The sequence below is a fragment of the Diaporthe citri genome (assembly GCF_014595645.1).
Source record: "Diaporthe citri strain NFHF-8-4 chromosome Unknown scaffold_7, whole genome shotgun sequence".
NCBI classification, from domain to species: domain Eukaryota; kingdom Fungi; phylum Ascomycota; class Sordariomycetes; order Diaporthales; family Diaporthaceae; genus Diaporthe; species Diaporthe citri.
This window is the reverse complement of record NW_025064852.1, coordinates 91,153-113,021: the sequence shown is the minus strand read 5'-3', so window position 1 is coordinate 113,021 and position 21,869 is coordinate 91,153. Positions and strand designations below refer to the sequence as shown.

General features: G+C 54.0%; 7 protein-coding genes across 7 annotated transcripts; 3 read left to right on the top strand and 4 right to left on the bottom strand.

The window, feature by feature from the left end:
* Positions 1 to 729: 729 nt before the first annotated feature.
* On the bottom strand, positions 730 to 5,113 carry INS49_013242 (uncharacterized protein; the record flags this gene model as incomplete). Its single annotated transcript, XM_043173941.1, has 6 exons — positions 730 to 808; positions 934 to 1,347; positions 1,484 to 1,895; positions 3,495 to 3,529; positions 3,892 to 4,445; positions 4,532 to 5,113. The coding sequence occupies 6 exons, from the start codon at positions 5,111 to 5,113 to the stop codon at positions 730 to 732; spliced, it is 2,076 nt and encodes a 691-aa protein (XP_043020886.1).
* A 2,743-nt stretch (positions 5,114 to 7,856) lies between these two features.
* INS49_013241 (uncharacterized protein) lies at positions 7,857 to 9,761 on the top strand (the record flags this gene model as incomplete). The annotated part of the gene is made up of 5 exons (XM_043173940.1): positions 7,857 to 7,867; positions 7,954 to 8,863; positions 8,925 to 9,375; positions 9,433 to 9,671; positions 9,756 to 9,761. 5 exons carry the CDS (start codon positions 7,857 to 7,859, stop codon positions 9,759 to 9,761), a joined length of 1,617 nt encoding a protein of 538 aa, XP_043020885.1.
* Positions 9,762 to 10,247: 486 nt separating this feature from the next.
* INS49_013240 (uncharacterized protein) lies at positions 10,248 to 11,182 on the bottom strand (the record flags this gene model as incomplete). The annotated part of the gene is made up of 3 exons (XM_043173939.1): positions 10,248 to 10,255; positions 10,302 to 10,324; positions 10,503 to 11,182. 3 exons carry the CDS (start codon positions 11,180 to 11,182, stop codon positions 10,248 to 10,250), a joined length of 711 nt encoding a protein of 236 aa, XP_043020884.1.
* A 2,053-nt stretch (positions 11,183 to 13,235) lies between these two features.
* Positions 13,236 to 13,768, top strand: INS49_013239 (uncharacterized protein; the record flags this gene model as incomplete). The annotated part of the gene is made up of 4 exons (XM_043173938.1): positions 13,236 to 13,278; positions 13,350 to 13,365; positions 13,478 to 13,657; positions 13,735 to 13,768. The coding sequence occupies 4 exons, from the start codon at positions 13,236 to 13,238 to the stop codon at positions 13,766 to 13,768; spliced, it is 273 nt and encodes a 90-aa protein (XP_043020883.1).
* Positions 13,769 to 14,342: 574 nt separating this feature from the next.
* On the bottom strand, positions 14,343 to 15,062 carry INS49_013238 (uncharacterized protein; the record flags this gene model as incomplete). Its single annotated transcript, XM_043173937.1, has 2 exons — positions 14,343 to 14,783; positions 14,871 to 15,062. 2 exons carry the CDS (start codon positions 15,060 to 15,062, stop codon positions 14,343 to 14,345), a joined length of 633 nt encoding a protein of 210 aa, XP_043020882.1.
* A 625-nt stretch (positions 15,063 to 15,687) lies between these two features.
* Positions 15,688 to 18,200, bottom strand: INS49_013237 (uncharacterized protein; the record flags this gene model as incomplete). The annotated part of the gene is made up of 4 exons (XM_043173936.1): positions 15,688 to 16,718; positions 16,783 to 17,884; positions 17,962 to 18,089; positions 18,182 to 18,200. The coding sequence occupies 4 exons, from the start codon at positions 18,198 to 18,200 to the stop codon at positions 15,688 to 15,690; spliced, it is 2,280 nt and encodes a 759-aa protein (XP_043020881.1).
* An 814-nt stretch (positions 18,201 to 19,014) lies between these two features.
* On the top strand, positions 19,015 to 19,978 carry INS49_013236 (uncharacterized protein; the record flags this gene model as incomplete). Its single annotated transcript, XM_043173935.1, has 2 exons — positions 19,015 to 19,295; positions 19,435 to 19,978. 2 exons carry the CDS (start codon positions 19,015 to 19,017, stop codon positions 19,976 to 19,978), a joined length of 825 nt encoding a protein of 274 aa, XP_043020880.1.
* Positions 19,979 to 21,869: the final 1,891 nt, after the last annotated feature.

Here is a 21,869-nt window from a genome sequence, read left to right as displayed (position 1 = left end):
GGTACAGGACAATATTGACCCACATTGTAGTCGGGCTAGGGATTACAGCTGCCGAGGCCACATGCGGCCATGTCACGCAAACAAACTCCACAGCCCCCTGATGTTACGGTTGTGCTCATTAGCGGCCGCAATTGAGCTAAGAAAAGGAGGCCCGAAGGCCGGGGGAATTGACTTTGGAGCTCAACTGCTGTCAAGCTGGCTCCCAAGCAAGTACTGTTGTTATCACTATGCACAAGACATTTCATGCATGCGCCAACCCAATAGACATGGGAAATTATGTGGGGAGCAGAAGTGAGGGTACTCGGCCAAAGAGAGAAGAAGAAGAGGCTACATGGCCTATCATTTATACCATATAATCCTCGAAATAGCCTGTAACTGGAAGGTCATGTGGATACCACTAGTTCACTGCTAAACGCAGTATTTATCTAGAATATTCGTCATTGCAGAAGTACGCAGCGTTAATGATAGCTAAACCGAGACTGTAATTATAGGGCACACACTTAGAAAACAAAAGAGTGTTTGCAAAAGAGGACGCTGTTTATGCTCCTACTGTACCAATCTCGAAGTCATCGAAGGGTTCCAACAGTTTCCTGCTTCCCAACAAAGCTGCTCGAAATCCATCCTGCCCCGACCCTTTCGTACACTGATCCTCTGCTAGAACTTTTCGCCAGACTCGTCACGAGTAACACGCAGCACTTCCGACCTGTCCCCGTGCCGTCCGTGCCCGAGCTACTCAATCTCCCCAGGATGACGCATTGCACGTTCTGCGGCAACGGCGCCGAACTGCTCGGCACATCGAATACCAAGTCTGCTTCCCATCCTCTTGTCCTCAACGCCGGGTCCGGCACGAAGTCCCGCACGATCACCTGGATCCCCATAGACGCCGACTCATCAAAACTATACCACGTTCCCGGCGTCCCAATCCTCGTCCACGGCGAGACGATGTCCCGCACCTCCCACTCGACCTTGCCGCCCGGGACATCCAGATACTCAATGCCCCCCTCGTGCGCCATCCACGACCAAGTCGGCGGCGGGTGCGCGAGCCCGGCAAAGTCGATCCGCCGCAGCCCCGAGGGGTTGTCCGCGCGGCCCCGGACCCAAAGCAGGCTCCGCCGCAGCAGGCCCGGCGGCGCCTCGTCGAGCACGCCGCGGCCGCCATGCACGCGGAGGCTGTCGATAAGGCGGCGCTCCAGGCCGGCGATCGCCATGGGGCGGTCGGTGGGGCGGGAAAGCTGCAGGCGTGAGTACTGCTGGTAGAGGTCTTGGTAGAGGCGGATGCGGCCCCCGGTGGTGCTGTGGGCGGCGACTTTTGGGAAGTTGGGGTCGCCGAGGAAGGAGGCGAGGCGGCTATGCGATGACCCCGTCTTGTCAGCCAATTCCCAAGGTACAAGTAGGTAGGTAGGCTCGTCTTGGGCCGGCCCACCGGTCTGCGGCCTCTCATGTGTCCTCTTTCCATGACTGAAACAGCGAGAGAGCAACTTACTTCCTCATTTTGGTCATAGTCTCGCACCGGACGCCCATGCCGCACTCCCAGTAGGTTTGCCTGTCGGTGAAATAAATCGTACGCCTTGCCAGCGCTCTCTCTTGCAACACCCAGCCCCGCCGATTAAGTTGGCTTTCCAGGACGTCGCTGTTGAAGTCGTCCATGAAACGTCCTATGTGGATTATGGCCCCGTCTTTGCCAGGGATACTCAGTGACTCCGGTGGTTCCTCAGGTCCTCGCAGGAACCCGTCATCCTGTCCGGTCGAAGAACTGGCGGCCACGACGCAGTACGCTTGGCTGAATACGTCTTGCATCAGCTTCGCTTGCTCGCTGAAATCACCACCGGGCCCTTGAACAATGCAGAGAGAGTCGATCCACAGGTATCCTACGGACAGGGCCCTACTTATCCTGACTGCATCCTGGAATGTTTTGGGGAGATCCGCGAATCTGATCGCCTGCTTGAATTGGGCCAGATTTGATGTTGTAGTGCAAAAATGCGGGCCGTCCCCCCAGCGATGAGACAATGCGATGTACTTGACGTCGGCTGGGGAAGGGAAATGACCCTCGCACAACCTTATGGGATCACTATCTTTCTGTCCCACGGCCATAAGGCGTTTTGGAAGCGTCGGGCTGGCTGAAACTTTGCAGTCTTGATGTTCGTTGTCACAATCTTCAAGCCAACTGCGGATTAGTTGCACATGGACTTTGTCGCCGGGAGTTGGTTGAAGAGGCAAGCCCAACTGCACAACACTAGCTGCTTGTGGGTCGTCTCCTATTTTTGGCACGGCTTGCACTGATCAGAAAGTTTTGCATCGACAATAGAATTGTGTTGCACTCACTTGGGCCTCGACGCAAAGTCAAGATGGGTGGGTAGCGCTCATTCAATCGGATCATGGAGTCAAGCCGATCAAAGTGAACTTGTTCGCTGGGGTTGAGACCTAGGTCACTACAGACTGCCAGTCGTAGGTCGCAGAAACCGCACGGCAGACGCTTCCGCATATCGGCCAAAGTGTCCTTGAAGTGGAAACTCCTTGAGCAAAAGTCCAGCGCTTCGCATTTCGAACACAATTTCGCACAGGTTGGAACCGTTGGGGCGGGGATATTGGCATGTGAAAGGCTGTCGATAAACCGAGTCGCGAATGTGTCGTCAACGGTAAACTTCCAGACCTTATCCAGCTATGTGTTCTTTCTTAGATATTCATTCTGTTTCTGACAGGTACTGGGCCGGTGGGCTATGGATGAACTCACTCGCTAAAACGCGTCAGCATGTCATCTGAGACTGTTTGTCTCAGTTGGGCCTCTACTCACGGGCTAGATACAGCGACGCATAAGCTACTTAGTACAGTCAACTCATACTTTGTGTCTGCACAGCATTGGCTTACATCGAAGTGATGCTTGAGAAATTGCGGTATTAGACATAGATTATTATGTAGTATTATTGTGAGGGACAGCAACTCTGGTCACTTACTGACTACAAACACGAGGAAACACCAGGTCAGTTTATCATGTGTTCCTGCCGGTTCTCGTTTCTTTGGATATCTCGCTTACATACTATAGATGGTTAGCTTTGGCATCCCACCGTTGGAAAGTGATAAGTCATACTTACAGTCTGCAGAATGGTATAGCATTAGCGAGTATTTAAGCCTGGTCAGGACTGCCTCATCATCAAATAAGGGATCGATTTCTAGAACGCACCGCTAGCTAGAAATCTTCTAAATCAGCAATTTCCCTTGTATTGAGCCTGTTGAATCAAACCTACATTATGTCTTTGTGGAGAAGGCATGAGACTTCCTCCTCTGTTAGGCACTAATACCGGCGGGTCGGCCATCAAGGCTTCAGACGTGGGGATTGAAGAGGATGGATCGTGAACATCTCTAGGTGAAGAGAACCAATAATCCGGATTGGTCTCGCCAGCCTCTTGAATTCTTTGTAAGGCGCCGCAGAGATTGCCTGCTGTCGTGCGGCGTGGGCCAACTCGGATTGGAACAGGCGCTTGGTCTTCATAGCTTACCTGGATTGCTGGAATTCTCGGGGTCCCCGAAACATCTGTTGAACCACCCGGAGGGTCAACCGGAGGGTCAACCGGATCGAGAGTTTTTCTTGCGATCTGCGCGGTTCGAGTACGATTTTCCGGGAGAGCAACGACCAAAAGGTCATTCTTGACGATGTTTAGAAGGTCTGCTAGAGCAGTAGGTCTGGATCCTTTCAACCTTTCCTCCATGATTCTGATGCGCTCTGAAACTTTCTGGTGTACTCTCGGACTTCCAGGGGGACTGTTCTCCCAGTACGGAGCCGGATACCCGCTAAGGTTTTTCAAGCTGTTGTTGAACTCCACCAATGCCTCGTACCCATCAAGGAGCCATACCAAAAGCTCCAGAGTAATGCAACCGAGTGACCAGATATCGTACAGACGGGAACGTGCTGTAGCAGAGCTTGTGACTGCTTCAGGGGGGCCGTACAATGGGGTCCCATTTTGCGTGCTGGTTGGACCGGACCGGCGGCCGGTGTCAGCGAAATGATGCTTCGCCAGGCCCATGTCTGCAATCTTCCAGATGCCAGTACGCGTTCCGTCTTCGAAGCGCAGAATGTTCTCGGGTTTCAGGTCGCCATGCCGCCACGACCCATCCCCTTCATCCCAGTTGTGAAGCTTGTCGAGGGCTGCCGCCAGCCCGGCCAGCTGCCCAATGACTCTCTGGACAAAGTTTTGATCCAGAACTCTCTCGTGGGTCTCGAAGAAATCCCGAAGACTTCCCCCATCCGCCCACTGGAACATGAAATACTGTCTCTTGCCCTTGGAAATTATCGCTTTCACTTGAATGATGTGATCGTGGCGCAGTTCGGACATTTCTGTCAGAGCCTTTGCTTCTTTCTCCCATTCCTCGAGGGTTTTCTCATCCCTGATATCGCCTTTTCTTATAGCCTTCAACTCCTTGATGGCGGCATTGGCGACTTCACCGTTCATCTGCCACGGATCAGAAACGGATTGACAATGTTGACGAAGCCTGGAAATGCAACAAATGTAATGTCGTCTTCATGAGTGGAACGAACCTTGAGCATGGGGCTTTCCATGTGATCCCTGTGGATAGTCACCTGGTACACCTTGCCAAATGTGCCCTCTCTAGTGTCCTCGTCGACAGATATGATGGGAAGAATGTGATCCATGTCGAGGTTGACCTTTATTTCTGCATCTTTGAATATTGGTACTTGAACCTGCCACTGCTTATTCCTAAAGTCACGCCTCAAACGCCGGTCCCAGTGCTCAGTCTTAAAAATGTCGGGCCAGGTGTTGTCATCCTTCTTTTCTTCGTAGTGAACGGGCAGATGGGTGTCATCGAAGCCGTTGATCTTGAATTCTTGCATGACTGAGAATACGGAAGGAATTCCACAGAGGATTGTCGTGGCGAAAACCTTTTTGCAAAATTTGACAATCCAAGCTGCGAGCTCCCCGGCCTCCCTGGCAGCTCTCTCATCGAGCATATCCACTCCAAGTTCGGCAATCACGGCCTTTTCCGTGATCAGTTTCTCAAGGCAACACGCCGGGACAAACTCACGCTCATTATCGGGTGGAAATCGACTTGACTCGTACACATCGTATATCTTGTTCACCAATGGATCGTGTGAGGGCGCCATGACTGCGGGCCAAGCGTTTGGTTGGAGACGAAACAGATCGGCACAAGTGTGTTCACAAAGGAGTACGGAACTACCCCTCGGGAGGTGCGACCCACACGATTGTGCTTTCAACTTTCCTTGGGGAATATTCACCCAGCCGCAGAGCCTCATTGAATCCATAAGTCAATCATACTATAGCGGCGACAATCGCACTACTTTCAGCTATCTAGGTGGCTGCCTTAGGATAGCGGGCTGAACCCCCACCATCATGCAGCAGTTCCAATGAAGATGCCCAAACGGGCGAGCCACTGCACGACTTGGAGCGCCAATGTCAATCTTTGCCGCAATGTCGTAAGGCCTGGTCAAAGAGGCGTTGGTCCTGCTGACGCGTGTAACAGTAATCACCCAACTGTCGTCCGGAGATGGTCCCGATCTCTCTTACCGGTTCCCGGTTGTGGGTAAAACCCGATGCAGCTACTTGCTGCAAGCCGGATGCGACCTATTAGGTGCATGTATTCAGCCGTCCTGCTTCCCTCCTGAAGACGCCACCGGCGGCTGCTCAATTTGGCCTGCATTATTGGAGACCTCCGAGTGCCTCGCCAACCAGTCCCCTTCCTTGCGAGATAGCTCCACTAGACCAGACTGCTGTGTTGTTCATGGACGAGAACTTCAAAAGCACCGTCGAGGCCACGTTTCCACACTACAAAGGGGACGTGTACGCATGCCAATATGCAACAATCTCTTCACCTGCATTGCAGGATCTCGTTCAGAGACAGACGCCTGGGGACTTGTATGGTGTAGACATTTTGGACGACCTGAGCTGAAGTCAGCAACATCTCGACATGAGAAGCCTTAGGGTTAAGTCTGGTCCAACATACGCGTATCTTAAACCGACCTGCACCGAATTTTGTGCGTAGCAATGCAATCAACTTTGCCGGATTGACTCGCTTTCCTGCAATGTCCTGGGACTCGATGGTTGAGTCCGAGGCGTCACTGTCGTAGGTTGGCGTGGGCTCGAAAGGCTGTATTCTTGTGGCTTCCAAGGGTTGCTCAGCTTCTTTCAAAGCAGTGGTAGTATCGTGACATGCTGATGGCCTATCCATGGCAAGGAATAAGCGACAGGAGACGCGAAGGGCTGGTTTTGAAGATGTGAAATTCAGAATCTCTTACCAAGAAGGATGCACTGGGAATTCACCACGTGTTTGGCGCCGGTTACATCTTTATATTGCTTTCCGAGTCGCAGAGCGAAGTATAAAAAGTGTTCAGCCCCCGGAGTTCAGTGCGCAGTGGGCCTTATGCAGGTGACCCAAGCCCGGGGCCAGATTGGAACATGGCTGCTGCCTCGGGCACAGTCAGCCGCATTCGGACCAGGGATACGAAATGCTGAACTGCAGCGCCTCAGAGACGTCGGAGTCAGACGATCCTAAGGACCTGCCTAATTTATAGCGTACACACCATCGTCAGAGACTTGGTCTCTCTCGGCAGGACTATTAAGCTGGAGTGCACCATCGCATGCAGTAGGTGACATCTACTAGTGAACTCTCTGGAAAATGGTTGATACCATCACATGGTTGTGGCGTCCCTTCGAAATTCTTTCGAGAATACCTTTGTGTACATTGACCCGCATTTCAGCGTAATGTTGTTGTGCACCACACCCGTGCGGTCACCATCATGCAACCCGAATAATCCCTCACACCACCATCACCTGGGCAAAAAGGCAGCTGTTGTGTGCCCTGTGGATTGCCTCAGTCATCCGAATCCTAGCATAGTGGCAACGAATTCAAGTAGCTCAATTGAAAATTCAATTCAGTGAGTGTCTCTTCAGGCGACAGACCTTGAGAACAAGCAACCAGTTGAAGCCAGAGAGCCCAGCATGAAACGCATGAAATTGCCATTTCTGAATTGAATCAGTCTCCTCATGCAAAGATATGTGCACGCCAGTGTCATCCGCCATACCTAGAAACTCACTTCCTGGATGAGTACTGAAGTAGGTACGCGACCAGGTAGTCAGCTATGCACTACGCACCCTGTCGGATCATCCCCCCAGCCTTGTCGGGCCCAGGTCGGCTGCGCCTCCGTATTTCTGGAGTTCCAAAACTTGCACTTTTCGCTCCTGAATTTTCAGCTGATGGGGCCAAAGACCTATGGTAAGGCAGGAAACATGGGGTTGAAGCCCTACTCGTCATTTGTGGCTGGATCCTCCTTGTATCCCCATTCACAAATAGAACGGTCTCTCTCGTATTCCGCCCAATACTCAAAGCAAAGAGGGATGTTAATAATCAATGCTCTCGTTGTATCGTGAAAACCATCTTCTTCACCTAAGTTGAAGTTTCTGAGGAAGCTTGTGAGCGCTTGCCAGTGGACGACACCGACCAGGAAGTCATGGACTCGTCACTACATGCCAGTGAGTAATTACCAACGTCCAGAACGTGCTTAGCTTAATTTATGTTAGGTCATGAATGCACTCTTCCTGCCAGAGAAGAGTTCCCATCGACAAAGCGAGTCTCTTCAGAAGGAGATGCAGCTACATCTCTTCAAAATGTTGTCAACACACCAACTTCTCAAACTCCATCCTACCCTGGAGAGAGAGGGGGCTTGCAAAACTGTACACATCAGGGTCTCACTAGATCAGTGTCATTCCAAGATCCTCAAGATGACCCTTCAGCCAACTCGATCTCTGCCAACCAAGCAAAATCCCTGTTGGGACTCGATACGATTGAGGTGGAGAAAGGCCAGCAAAAGCAGAGGGAAGAAATTTCAGACCATGGTCTCGATGTATGTTTGGACATCCCCTGCATTTGATTTCGATAACCTTGGGTCTTGCGCTGATGATACATCGGTGCCATTCAGCTTGAGGACAGCGAAGCTCAATGTCAATGCTCTCATCGCACCGAGGATATTGATATCCTGATTCATCGCGCATCCATCAAAAGTGAAGGAATACCTGATACCGCGGAACGGCCAAGGCTGCAGTACGAGGAGAGTCTGGTGTCCAATTACACCGATCTGGGAGCTCAAGGCTTACGAAATGCCGACCAGCGGGGATCAACAAGAGTCGCCACAATTTCATCTAATGTCATCGACGAGAGCGTACCTATTCAAGATCGTCTTCTCGATATTTTGGAGAATGTACCAGGACATAATGAGAGAAAGGGTTTCTTTCCGAGGGGACTTCTGGACGTCCTGATAACTGAGAAATGTGTCAAGGAAGTGCTTGAGGCCAACCTGGGAGATACTATTCCCCCACAAGTCATCGACGATCTCGCGAGGAAAATCTGTGGGGCTACGCCTGTCCACAACGCTGACCCGCCATGTTCGTCTTTCAAAAAGATCTTCGTCACTCTTGTTCTCAGCGAGAGAATCAAAGCTATTCCGCTTTTTATCGCGGAAAATGTTACGGATGATGACCTCCCCCTACGAAAGATACCTTTGAGTCGTCCAAAGTTCTTCACTCTTGGCAGACGGATCGACAGTTCCGAGCCAACGCAGGATGATCTTACATGCTTTGGAACATGGACGTCTCTGGACATTCGAAAATTTGAAGAATGGCAGTGGACGACTCTAGCCCCCTTTTTTCATCCGCCTAAGCACAAGGATGTCGCTCATTTTATTCTGTCGGACCAGATTCCCTTGCCATTCACAGAAGACAGCCGCTACAGCGATGAAAGTGACGAAGATAGCATTCAGAGACGCCGGGAATTTGATGGTGGTTACAGTAGTGTTTTCAAGGTAAACATACACCCCGACCATCATGCCTTTCACACTCATTTCGTAAGTCCAGTATTCTAAATCTTCATCATATCGAGATTTCGTTGGCTAAATTGCACTTCAGAACCCGGATCAAGGCTTCGCCATCAAACGTCTTTTTTCTAAGGACAGGCAGGTGTTTCAGCAGGAAGCAGGAACTCTGATGAAGTTCAGCGGCGACCCCCACCCACACCTGATTTCTCTACTGGCAACCTACGAACGGTTCAACCAATTTTACCTCGTATTCCCCTGGGCCGACGCGGACTTGCGGGACTACTGGTCCAAGGTCACACCAAAACCATCATTCCAACACGAAACCATCATGTGGGTGGCGACTCAATGCCGAGGAATCGCACAAGGTCTGCTCAAGATACACAAGTACGAGAGCAGTATGTCCAAGAAAAGCGGACTGCTGTACGGCCGGCACGGCGATATAAAGCCCGAGAATGTGCTTTGGTTCCGTGACGCAAACAGAGAGGACAACATGGGCACGCTCAAAATCACAGACTTCGGACTGACAGAGTTCTCGAAACACAGTAAAACTTATAAATCAAGGAGCAAGCTTGCCGTATCACCATCTTACCGTCCGCCAGAGTGTGACCTCGAAGGCGTTCCGATCGGACGGTCTTACGACATATGGACCTTGGGTTGTCTCTACCTGGAGATGGTAGCATGGCTCTTGGGTGGCTGGAAGCTGGTGCAAAGCTTCCATAACAAAAGACTTGCAGTTGATCATCTATGGCCAGACATAGAATCTGATACCTTTTTCGAACTCGTCCGGGTGAAGGACTCGAATTCTATTGCGGCAACGGTGAAGCCTGCTGTGATAGAGGTGAGTTTCGTCCTGAATTTGTTTGAGGTGGATCAGTGCTGATGCGTTAGAACAGTTCATTCTGGACCTCCATGCTCATCCGAGATGTAGTGAATATCTGCATGAGTTCCTCCAGAGAATTCAAATGGATATGCTGGTTGTCAAACGCCCGGATAAACCGGATCACGGGCGAATCTCTTGCACTGGGCTGTGGGCTAAGCTTTCTGATCTGCACAACAAATGTGAGAGCGACAGAGAGTACGCAGCCAAGCCATGTCCATGGAGTAGGCTTCCAAACGATGTGAAAGACCAGTCAGAAGCTGTCGAGGTTGTTCTCTCAGATTCAATGGCCCAGATTCTCAAGCCAAGACTTTCAGAGCTTCGGATGCATGAGGGACGCCACACTTTGCTTCCAGACTCTCCAGCAGCGTTGGCCTGCCGCGAACTTTTGCTGGGGAGGCACAGGGGGCGTGGTGTTGAGGCAACACCTCGGGCTGCTGCTCAAGGTATGCAGGCTGTGGTACAAGAGCACAGGGGTTGGGACACGCGGAGGAACTGGGTCAGCAGTTTCACGTCTTCATTTTGATGTCCTATAATTTAAATCGCTATGTAATGAGTTAGTAAGTCAGTTTTCACTAGCGCCAATCAAACTTGAATTTTCCAAGGCATTAGCCCTTCAGGAGGTTTAGCCTTGTAGTTTGCAGAGGGGCTATCGGAGTTTCCAACCACTCTCGCACAACATCCAATGAGAATAGCTGTCTCTTCGGCCTTTGCACGGCTTCTGTCCAGATAGCGATGCTTAAGCCCATCTCGGGTGATATGTCCCCAACTGCACCTCTTTCCGCTCCGTACCTGCCCTCGCTCTCGCCCAGCGGCGTCCACGTCCCAGATGCAGTATCCCGCCTCACACGCTTCGCAACCTCTGGTTCGGCCTCGGCAAAGTGGTCGGTCCTCCGAATCCACTCCAGCTCACCAGCTGTGCTGGCTCTACCCTCAATGGCGTTGCGGTAAGGGTACCGGCCAAATCTATCAATGATGGGACGGTGGGCGTCGTCGACCATGAAGGAGAAGAAGGCAGCTTTCGGGAAGGACCAGTCCTGGTCCCGACTAATGTGCTTCACGAAGAACACCAGCGAGTACTCGTCCAGCGGTGGCGACCTGCCGTCGCTGAATGGATCGCGTTCGCCCAAAAAGCCTTCGACGGCACGGCGTAATTTCTCAACGCCGAGTGCCGAGAGCTGCTGGTCCATTCTGCTTTCTTGGTGGGCCATAGTGGCGTTGAACTCGGACGCAATGCAGATCCAGTACTCGAACGTCGAGCCAGTCCAGGCCTCAGGAGCCCACGGCATCAGCGGTTCCGGCAGGCTGTAGTAATACTCGTACAACTTCCTCGCTACCTTGTCAAACCAGCTCGTCCACCGTCCATCAATGCCCTCGAACAGAACCCTCGGCGCCTGGTCGAGGAGGACATGCATGCCAAAGACCTGTTCAGGAAATCCGGGGTCCCCAGGTGAGGGCAAGAATCCCGTCATGACGGGGACAGTATCGGGTCCGTAAGTATGGCTGAGGGCCTTCAGAGCAGGCCAGGCGCCCTGGACAGCGGCTCAGAAGCGAGAGTCATCGAAGAAGAACTCGGTCACCAGCTCCTTCCAGAGATATTGTGTGTGGTTGGCCAGGGAACGCGCGCGCGCCACATCTGCCTCAAGAGCAGAGGTGTGATGATTGAGTGGCCGTGCTGCATGATGAATGTGCCAGCCTTGTGATGCACTTAGGTAGTCGACCTCGTGAGGGTATCGCTAAAGCTATACACCTCGTGTAGGACGAGAGAAGAGCCTCACTGGGCCGATTCTACTGTCTTCCAGGTTCGGGGTAACGTTGGGCCGGGTATGACAGCCCCGTTCGATGCATATGATATTCTCCAATCGCAGCATCCCTCATCTCGTTGGTAGCAGTGAACTTGTCTGCCGTAGCCAAGGATTCAATTCGAACAGCAATGAACCCATCCGGCGCGGGGTATGAGGTAGAAAGGCCAGAGAGGCGGCGGTTCTGGTCACACGGGGACATGCCAGCTTTCAAGTTGTTGGCGGCGAGCGTCCAGCTGTCGCGCCACTCCTTTGCGCCAAATCATGACTCTCGCACTACGTCGTTGCCTTTGGAAGAGCCCTCCGATCGCCTCGTATTCTGTATGGCCTCCTTTTTCTCCTGTTGGCTGTGCAAGACACAAGGCAATATCAACTACACCGGTGACAGTCGCATGGGCAATGCAGACATTCGACAAGAAGTGGAGGCTTGGAACTGGCTTCTGCGAGCGGACACTTGGTAGATTATCTCGTGCAATAGTGAAAACAAAAGAGACACGACTTCGACTATATCTGTAACGCTGCGACAGAGGCTAGTAGCCTCCGTATATTTTTTTTCCCGTCCAAATTTCGGTGAAAAACGGCGTAAATCGAAAGATAAATACGATTGGAAGTTCCATCATACGGTTTCAGCATGGAAGTTGTGGGACAATTGCAACTACCAGGCAGCAAACACTCCGCGATGCTTATATTCACCACAGCTGATTAACATGACGGGATTCAGTCAACACGGCTACGCATTTAGTGCTGCTCAACGCTGAGAATTGTATGAGTGCTCAGGTCATAATAAGGACACAGAAATAGCAATACCACGGGATCCCATGCGAATTGTCGCTTTCTTGGATCCCTGTTCAAATAAACAGGGGAAAGTACGCCCTTGGTATTCTGGCTGCATTGTAGAGCCAGTAATAACAAAGAGACCGGAGATTCGCACCCTCAAAAACGGAGGGTACACCCGTGCATCAACCAACACCCACACCCAATACTTCCGCACCCAACTCCCACGCCCAATTCGCACACCCGATTTACACCCTTATCTCGCGAGCAGGCATTTAAACATTCTCTCGGCTGATCAAGTGTCCGAGTTGAGATGAACGGACAGATTTATTGTCGTACTGTATTTCCGATGTGCTGCCCACGTTTTCCCGTGCCCTCCTACACCGGGCTGGGCCGAACTCATTTGTAATGCAGTCCTTTCGTCTCTTGGTAGGTCATGGAGGGAACAAGGACCAAAGGCGAGCACCCGCCTTTGCATATGGCCCACCTGACGCTACGGGATATGTGCAGAGGCAGAGTTGATCCGGGGCCACTGCTCACGGGAGGGGTGAACGGCCAAATACAACGTCGTATGCGGACGGGTGCACGGCGCCAAGATAAGTGGTGACGTGGAAGGAAAGAACGAAGTCGATTTCGAAATTGGCACCTCAGGGCGAAATGTTTGAAGCGCCACAGGTCACGTTCGTCATGCTTGATATGGGGATAAGTTGAGCAACAGTGACGTGGAGAGATAGGGACGGCATAGTTTGGGTTTTGGTGCAGACTAAGACAGGGGTCTGCACAGCACCCGGTGAAGCTGCACTGAACCGATGCGTCTGGACCCCACGTACTGCTTGGCCCGTGCTCTCCGCTTCTGCTATTGACCCTATCAAAAAGTTCCCGGTTCAATCTGGAAGCATCGCCATCGTCGACCAGAGGTTCATTACGTCCGGCACGCACCACAGCCACGATGCAGCCCACGAGGGCATTACTCAAGCGGTCGATCTGGAAAGGTAAGCTGCCAAGACATCACCATTTCTTTCCCATACATGCGCTCCGAGACTGACGCGACAACACCACTCAGGGCCACACATCGTCCCGTACGTTCAAACACTCCTGGCCTCGGCCTCCTCTTCCCATGGTCCTGCGGCAACCTTTCTCCGACGATGCACCCGAATCAACAGTACGCGACTGCTAACCCAAAACCACCAGCTTGCCCCTAGTCAAACCCCAGTCCGGCAAATACACCCCTCCCATTCGCACCCAGGCCCGCTCCGCCACCATCCTCCCCAGCTTCGTGGGCATGAACTTTGAGGTCTACAACGGCAAGGTGTACAACCCGGTGACGATAACGGAAGACATGGTCGGCCACAAGCTGGGGGAGTTCTCACAGTACGCCAGAGCATGCACCATCCCGGAGGGAGAGGCTGGAGGAGGGTCGAAACTGTGATGCTGACTTGTTGGGACAGGACACGGAAACCGTTCATCTACGACAAGCGATAAGGGAGCAGTAGAGACAATCCGACTCTGACCAGGCTTTGATGGAGGAAGAGGTGCTATTTCGAAGAGCCGTACCGGGTACATTTGGTCATACAGACATCGGGGGCTGGCGCGCCCGTCGTCGTACAATTCGGTCACCACGGGGTTGGAAAGCGTGAGGCGGCACGGCGTATGGCTTTGCCAGGGCATTGAGCTCGATGGACCTTACGGCAGTGCAACATACGTCAGAAGCTGTGGGATGACCTCTACTGCTGCAGCAGCAGAAATAGAGGTGACGGCCGATCCATTGTGTCAAGTAGTTGCTACTTAAAAACCTTCTTATGGCTCTGAATCCCTTCCGTGGATATGATGGTTCGCCACCCCGAATCCTCGTGTACGGAAAAATCAAAGCAGTCTTGCTTCCCCAAAACGCCGTCATCCTTTCCATCCGTGAACGCCGTTCAAAATCAGAGTGCCGCCGTGCCCGACTGGTGCCTGTAGGGGCAGTGTCAGAATCCCAGTCGCCCTGGGTCGTGCTTCTCAACTTGAACCGACACGAGACATCAGCTCTCCTCGTCCGTCCTCCAACCACCCCCGCTCATCGGTAAAACTCGCTCCTCTTGACATTGACCCCGTACTCCCCAACCGCCATGCCCAGATCCTCCATAGTAAGGACCGTCCTGTTCTGGCTACCGCCCTGTCCACCACCCCCGAAACCAGGCCGCTGGATCCCCAGCAGCGCCTGGCCCGCGGCGGCAGCCTGCCCGCCCTTGGCACCACCCGCACCGCCGGCAGCCCCAGGGGCGCCCGGCTGGCCGGGGATGGGGTAGCCGGCCGCGGCGCCCAGGTTGCCCATCGGGTTGTTGGCGGCGGCCGAGTTGCTCGCCCTGATGCGGCTGTACTGGTAGGCGTCGGCGGCGATGTCGGCGACGAACTTTTGCGTGGCCAGGGCGAGCAGCTTCGCGAGGCGCGGGTCGGTCTGCGGTGGGGGTGGCAGGCCGGCTTTGGTCATGTAGTAGTTGGTTACGCCATCGGGGATCTGTTTGGTGATGGCGCCCAGCATTTATCAGCAGTTGTTGCTTGACGAGGAAGGAAGACAAGGACAGGCAGGCGGGTCCACACTTACGATGGGCGCATAGTCGTCAATCTTGGCCAGGAACTCCTTCAACGAGGTGTCCTTGCGCGTTGGCAGCCGTGGGTCGACCAGAGGCGCGTAGCCGCCCGTCTCCTCTTCGGCTTGCTGGGCACCGGCAGCAGGCTGGGCCGCATTGGCCTGCTCGGCAGGTTCCTGTGGTGGTTGTGGCTGCTGCGACGACATGTTCGCGGCGATGGTAGATGCAGCGACAACGACGAGATGGCTGATTGCACGGATGGGTCGAGGTCGAGATGGATTGCCTGTGATAGCCGCAGCTTGGCTGGGAGGCTGGCTGTCTCCACAAGCGCGTTGCCGGCCCGTGAAATGCTGACGTAATTGTGTCTCATCAAGACCCCCCCCCCCCTTTTTGCTTGCAACCCAAACAATCACATTTACCAAAATCAGTCCGTACGGGAGTGGTATAATGCCGTTCATGCCTTGCTGCATGTCAAGAAGGGGGAGTCCGTACACTGCCTGACATGAAAAGTACGAGGTAGGCCATGCACGATACACTTTGCGAGTCGTCAGAATTCAGAGCTCATCAGCTTCATTTCAAATCTACCTGTCCTAGGTAGAGAGTGACCAGCCAAATAATCCCAAAGCAAAGTCCAGCCAAAATCGCCATGCTATTAAGAATCACATTGCCCCGTGGAGCACGTTTCCCAGTTGTTGAGGTTTACATGCAGACACAAGGCCAATCTAGCCTTGATTTTCTGTGCCTCGTCAGGTCGTGGCAGTGCCTCACAAAAAAAAAAAAAAAAGAGGCACATCCGTCCTCCGCCAGGGACCCCCTTGACGTCCCACTGAATTACCGCCGTCTGCTCCTCGTTGTCGTCGGCGCCATCGTCTCGAAAGCGTCGTCGTCATCGTCATCGTCATCGATCTCATCATCACTAACTTCGAGAGCCTTCTGACTCTGCGCGACGCCACGTGTGGCAGGACGCTGCGACTGCGAGAAGTTCAGCGTCGACTGCCGTGTCTTCGCCGCGGGTGCAGCTTTCGTGGCTCGGGACGACGTCGTCTTCGCCGTCGCGGCCTTGGTGGTGCGCGTGGCTCGCTTCGGCGGCGGCGCCGGCGGGTCAGCCTCCTCGTCCTCATCCACGAACGCGTCCACTGACATGGCATCCGCGTCTCCCGCTCCCTCTTCCTCATCTTCGTCGCTGTCCACGATGATGCCGGTCTTCTTCTTGGGCCGGCCACGTGTTGCAGGCGCTTTCCTTGTGGCCGGCGCCTTCTTGGCCGGCGCCTTTTTCGCTGCCGCCCCGCGCTTGGTAGCCGGCTTGGGAGGCTGCGATACCAGCGAGTCGTCTTGATCTGCCTGAGAAACAAACAAGTCGTCCATCTCGACGTCCTCGTCACTAGCGCTGTGCCGATTTCGGCTGCTCGTCGTCTTCTTTGCTGGGGCTGGTGCCGCTGTCTCATACCAATGAGACGGGTCATCGCCCCAGTGAGCTCCGAGATCAGAGTCGTAGTCCTCTGGCCGGTCCTTCATCCGTCTCCTGGGCCCAGCAGATCCGCCAGTCTTGGCGTAGCTCTGCTCCGCGCGTTCCCTGACGGCGTCAATCAGCGTGTCGATGTCGGCCTCCGGGTCGGCATCCTTCAGCTTCACGATTGCCTTCAGTGACTTGGACAGGGACTCGTCCACAAATTCATCCATGACGTGGGGGCCGCCCTTTTCGACAAAGTCCACAAGTCTCGTGATGAACTCGTTCTTGGGCAGTACCTTCAGCGAGCTCTGCGCCAGGAACTCTTCGACCAGGACGTCGGGCTTGACAACGTCGTCGTTCCCGATTGCCTCCATGATGCGGTCAGGTAGTGACGGGTCGTCTTTTTCGCGTCCTATCATTACTCCCTTTTAGCCAAGTCCAGACCCTCTCTCTGCGGAAAACCTTCAGTGACTCACTCGCGGTAGTTTTCTTGCGGTAAAAGGCCACAACGTCGTTGGTGTTGGCGACCCTACCCACGAAGCGGTTTGAGAATCGCTGGGGGTTCTCCACGTCGAAGTTGCCGCCCTCTTCTGCGCTGTATTCCACCTTGAGGCGTATCAGGGGGAGCGGCCGTTCCTCCTCTGGAATCTCTTCCTCGGGCTCATCCTGCAGCGCAAGCCAGTCCTGGTTCGCCTGGTCGATCATCTTGTCGACCTCCTGAATGAGAAGCTTTGTGACTTTCTCACGGTTGTTCTTGACACTCTGCAGCTTCTTAAATTCTGGTATCTGCTGCAGCACGATATCTTTTGTGACGAAGGGGCGGACCGTTTTCAGAGGTATGGGATCACACTTGAACTCGTGGCCGGTGATGCTGACAAGCGCGACCTGCTTCTGGACAGCTTCCGCGGCGATCAGGGAGGTCGCAACGGACGAGCCAGGCTGGATGACATCAAAGCCAGTCTCGGGGTTCGGCTTACGTTGGAGGTCACACTCGTGCTCGTGGCCCCAGACGACGAGTTGCATCCAGTCGGGCAGCACGTTCTCGGGCAGGTATGACGTGGCGGTGTGTGCATGGTGGTTCTGGTGGACAGTCAAGAGGTTGAAGAAGTCGGAGGCCTGCTGTGTTGGTCGGAAGAACGAGACATGGTGGTCCCGAAACGTGCGGAACAGGCGCTCATCCCGCACGTTGCTCAGGCCGTATAGGGCAAGCTTGGTCCTCCCCTTCTGCAACAGCACGGGCTTGACCTGGATATTGTCTACCTCGGGGACCCTGCCAAAGTAGTTGACCAGGCCAGCAACCTGCAGCAGGTCCAGGGAACAGAAATGGCCGTCGCCGCTGGGGTCGTCGTGGTTCCCGTGGATGGAGAAGACAGGTATGGAGATGTTCATATCGGGATCCTCGTAGTTGACGTGTGGGAAGGCACCCTCAAAGACCTCGTGTGCGTCGGAGAGGAACTCGAGCTCGCAGGGTTTCATGCCGAGGCAGTTCTTTCGCAGGGAGCGCATGACCTGGTACATGGACTTGCGGGAGGGTTTGTTGTCGTGGAAGAGATCGCCGCCGAGAAGGACCATGTCGACCTAGGACCAGCCACAGGTTAGATGATGTTGATGCAAGCCGCCAGGCTAAACACGAGAGAAATCAGATCAAGTCTTACGTCCTGGGTCCTGGCCAGGTTCATGATCTCGTCAAAAGTCTTCCAGCTGTCATCCTTCCGAATGGGATCGCGCTCCTCATAGCCGACATGGTTGTCCGTTGCCACGAGGATGCGGATTGTGTCCTGTGCTGTGAGGGGAGCGGGTCAGCTGAACAGTCTCGATATTCGACCAGAGCGGCCGTGCCTTATTGCTAAAGGGTACACCGAGAGAAGTACGAACCTGGGGCGTCGGCGGGCATCTTGCCAGAGGTGATCTCAAAACATGTGTGGTTGTGATAGTCTTGTAGAGAACAAAAGCTGCCCCGCCAAGGCGCAAAAAGTGGCGGAAACAATGGGATTTCTGACTGATGCACACCTAGATGGCCAGGTGTGGCTGAAAACCAGGCATCGCCTGTTCCGTTGGAGTGGGAGTGCGCGGTGGTGTACCTGGGTAACGCGTCGGGGGTGGTGAGGGGTTCTAGGCAGGCGCGTTGGTGGAGCTTACAGGGCCCTGTGAGCTCGGTCCTAACACGAACTCACATGGCCAGGCGGAGCTGCAGCTGCAGCCGGCGGTGCTGACAAAGCTTTCCTCGGCCTGGGAGCGTCATGTAACCTCCAGACCTAGCCAAGGCCTGGGTTCTTGCAGTTGTTGCTTCAAGATTGCAGAGAAGTGGTCAGGGAAAACGAGCAGAGACGCCAAAGTTCCGCCTCATGTGGGAGAGTGATAGGGTGCTGAATGCAACGGCAATGCTGCACGTCGACAACTGATCATAGCTGTTTCTGGGCTCGCGGCAGGAGGGAAATGCCCTTGACGGACGTTGAGGTCGTCCTGCCGTGGCACTCACACCCAACGCCGCCCCTTGTTGATTTCCCACAACGCGGACTCCTGAACTAGAAAACACGCGAGCACCACAGAGAAGGATAGTTCACGACCCATTGAACCGGACTGCATATTCATATGACACTGTGCTTAACCAAATTTCCAACTTCAGTCAGCCTGCATTTCACTTCCATTGCGCCTGAGTCGATGACCCTCCCCTGCACTGCGCAGATCAGAGCCCAATTCGACGACAGATGGACGAGTTTGGTGACCCAGGCGCCTTCGAGGCAGACCCTGAAGTTGACCTCGACGAGGACATGGGCCAGGATGTTCCAGACCTGGACGAATACGAGGCCGAGGGTGAGGAGGAACTGGACGAACACGACGACGACGACGTTGGCGCCGGCATGCCCTTTGACCCAATAGCACTGGGCCTCAAGGAGATCAACAACCTCGCCCGCTGTCGTGTCAGCACCTTTAAGCCTGGGAATGGCGTCAAGGAGCTGTTGGATGATGATCTCGGCCAGTACTGGCAGTACGTCTCTCTCACCCGCCCTGGTCTCACCGGACCGAGGCTCACTCCCGCCTCACTCATGCCTCACTGCCACCTCCCCACATATCGACATCATCTCCTGCCCCAACCCAGCACCAGATCTCTGCTGACATTTCCCCAGATCTGACGGCGTGCAGCCCCACCTCATGACCATGAAATTCACCCGCCAAGTGGAGATCCGCGCCCTCCGCTTCTTCGTCGACTACACCCAGGACGAGTCCTACACCCCGACCAAGATCCTCTGGCTCGCCGGCACGTCGGAACACAACCTGATCCAGTTCGCAAGCTCGACCCTCCACAACCCGGTCGGCTGGCAGGAGGTCAGCATCACCGGCTGCGGCGGCGGCGACGACTCCAACTCGCTGTGCTGCTTCGTCGTCCAGATGCAGGTCATGGAGAACCACCAGAACGGCAAGGACACCCACATCCGCGCCGTCAAGGTTTACGGCTTCGACGACCAGCTGAGAGCCGCCGGCGCCACCGGCGTGCCCGCGAGGGAGGACGAGAAGGTGTTCAGGGTCGACGAGAACAAGGCCGGCGACGAGGCCGAGCAGGAGCTGCTGGAGCACCTCAGGCTCAGGGAGATCGGCAGAAGTTTCGAGCCAGGTGACCCCAGCGGGATCGCGTCGACGCTGGATTTCATGGAGGATCCCGTTCTCCGGTGATGGTGTTTATTAATGGCCGATGGCGGGCGGGGGCGTTGGAGTCGCGGCTCACTGTGTGCACGTCCCTACCCAGTCCCAGGACCAAGACTGGCTTGAGCCAATGACGGCTCTGTGCTCGTCGAGCTGGAAAGATGGATGAACTTTGAATTGTCAACAAGAATTGAAAACCACTAGTCCATGTCAGTTGAGTTCGTTGGTGAAGCACGCTGTTTCTGAGGGAAGTTCGATCACTCCGCCACAAATCGGCGAACAACAGTGATGCGAAGAGTCTGTAATTGGCTTTTTCGGGTCTTCCTTCGAAAGGCTGACATTGGTCAGCACCTGTATGTATAATAATTGATACCATTCAGGGCTACATTGATCAAATAGCACACCAGTGAAGCGAGGCACCAAGAATGAATGTCAATTGCGCAGAGACGATATGAAATCCAACTAACCGATGCGTTTCCAGAATTTGTTTACAACAAATATCTAGCCACTACGAAGACGTCTGCTGTGCCTGCCCAGGTTTTCCTTTGACCCCTTCGGCACTCCAATCCACTGAAACGAATTGTACATGTTACCCAGCAAGACTTCGAATCGGGCCGACAGGATTCGAAGGCAGGAGTTTACTGGTTCAGAAATGATCTGAAGTATTGGTTCACGGGCGTTCAAGACTGCACATAATCCCCATAACTTCGCTGAATTTCTGGTTTCCAACAATATCAAAATCCTGAAATTCTACCCATCATGGTTAAGTCTTGTTTATCAAACCCAAGTTTCTTCTTTGGTCTCCTAAACTGCCCTGAATTTCCGTATCTCCTATGGCCCATGGATCATTGCTAATGACCGGGTAGCTCTTGTGCACTTCTGCGCGAGACGCCCCTTCCTCGTCCGGGAAGCTCTGTAATCCTTGACTGTTGCAACGGCGTTTGATCCTGTGGGCTGTAATCATCTTCCATCTGACCATTTCCCGGCTGTACCATAGGCGGATTCAGCTGCGAGCTGACGTCTGTTTGCCTACGGTCATCCTTCGGCTTGATCTTCTCTTTTTGTCGAGCTCGAAACATCAAGAATCCAGTGGCGAGCAGAGCAAGGACCAAGGGAACCCCCAGACCAACGCCCAAGCCCATGGAGATGTTCCTTGTTTCGCTATCGTCGCCAGCTGTTGTGGCGCCTGTTCCTGTTTGTGTCGACTCCTGTGCCGTTGTCGTTGCGGCAACCGAGCTGGTGGAGCTGGTGCCTAACGACGTCGCTCGAGCCAGACCTGGCGGTTTACTTATTGCGGTAAAAACAGGGAGGTCGTAAACACCTGCCTCACCGCAACAAGTGTAGTCTGACCCACAGCAGACCTTGGAGGACCCGTCCTTTGATGAGCATATCTGAACCGAGATGTACCAGTCAGAAGCTACACCATTCATCAGCCGATCAACTTTCTGGCAGCCACCAACTCGGGGGAGAGTGAGGGGTGGGAGGACATTGGTGTACGAGAGACGAACTCATGCCAGGACATATTGGGTTACAAGTGCGAGGCCAGCTTGAATCGGTACACCCCTGTATAGAGAAGCTGTTGTCGGCGCCGGTGTCCATGCACATGACACTTCCCAGACAGTAGTCTAGTACGCCGCAGCAGATGCTGGCTTCGGCACTTGGGTTGCAAGACCATTGCTCATCGATCGAAGCCGAACCATTGGACATGTAACAGCCCGTTGCCACGACCGAGGTGAAAAGCAAGGGGAGCGAGGCTCCAAGAAGAAGTGTGTGAAGTACCAACATTCTGTACACCTGCCGTTAATGTGAATATCTGAAATATAGGCATGGAGACCCAGGAATGCGTCTCTTTGAACCGGGCGAAAGCACGAGACGCGGGCCGTGAGAGGACAGTAGCCGGAGAAGCCTCTGGCCACACCAG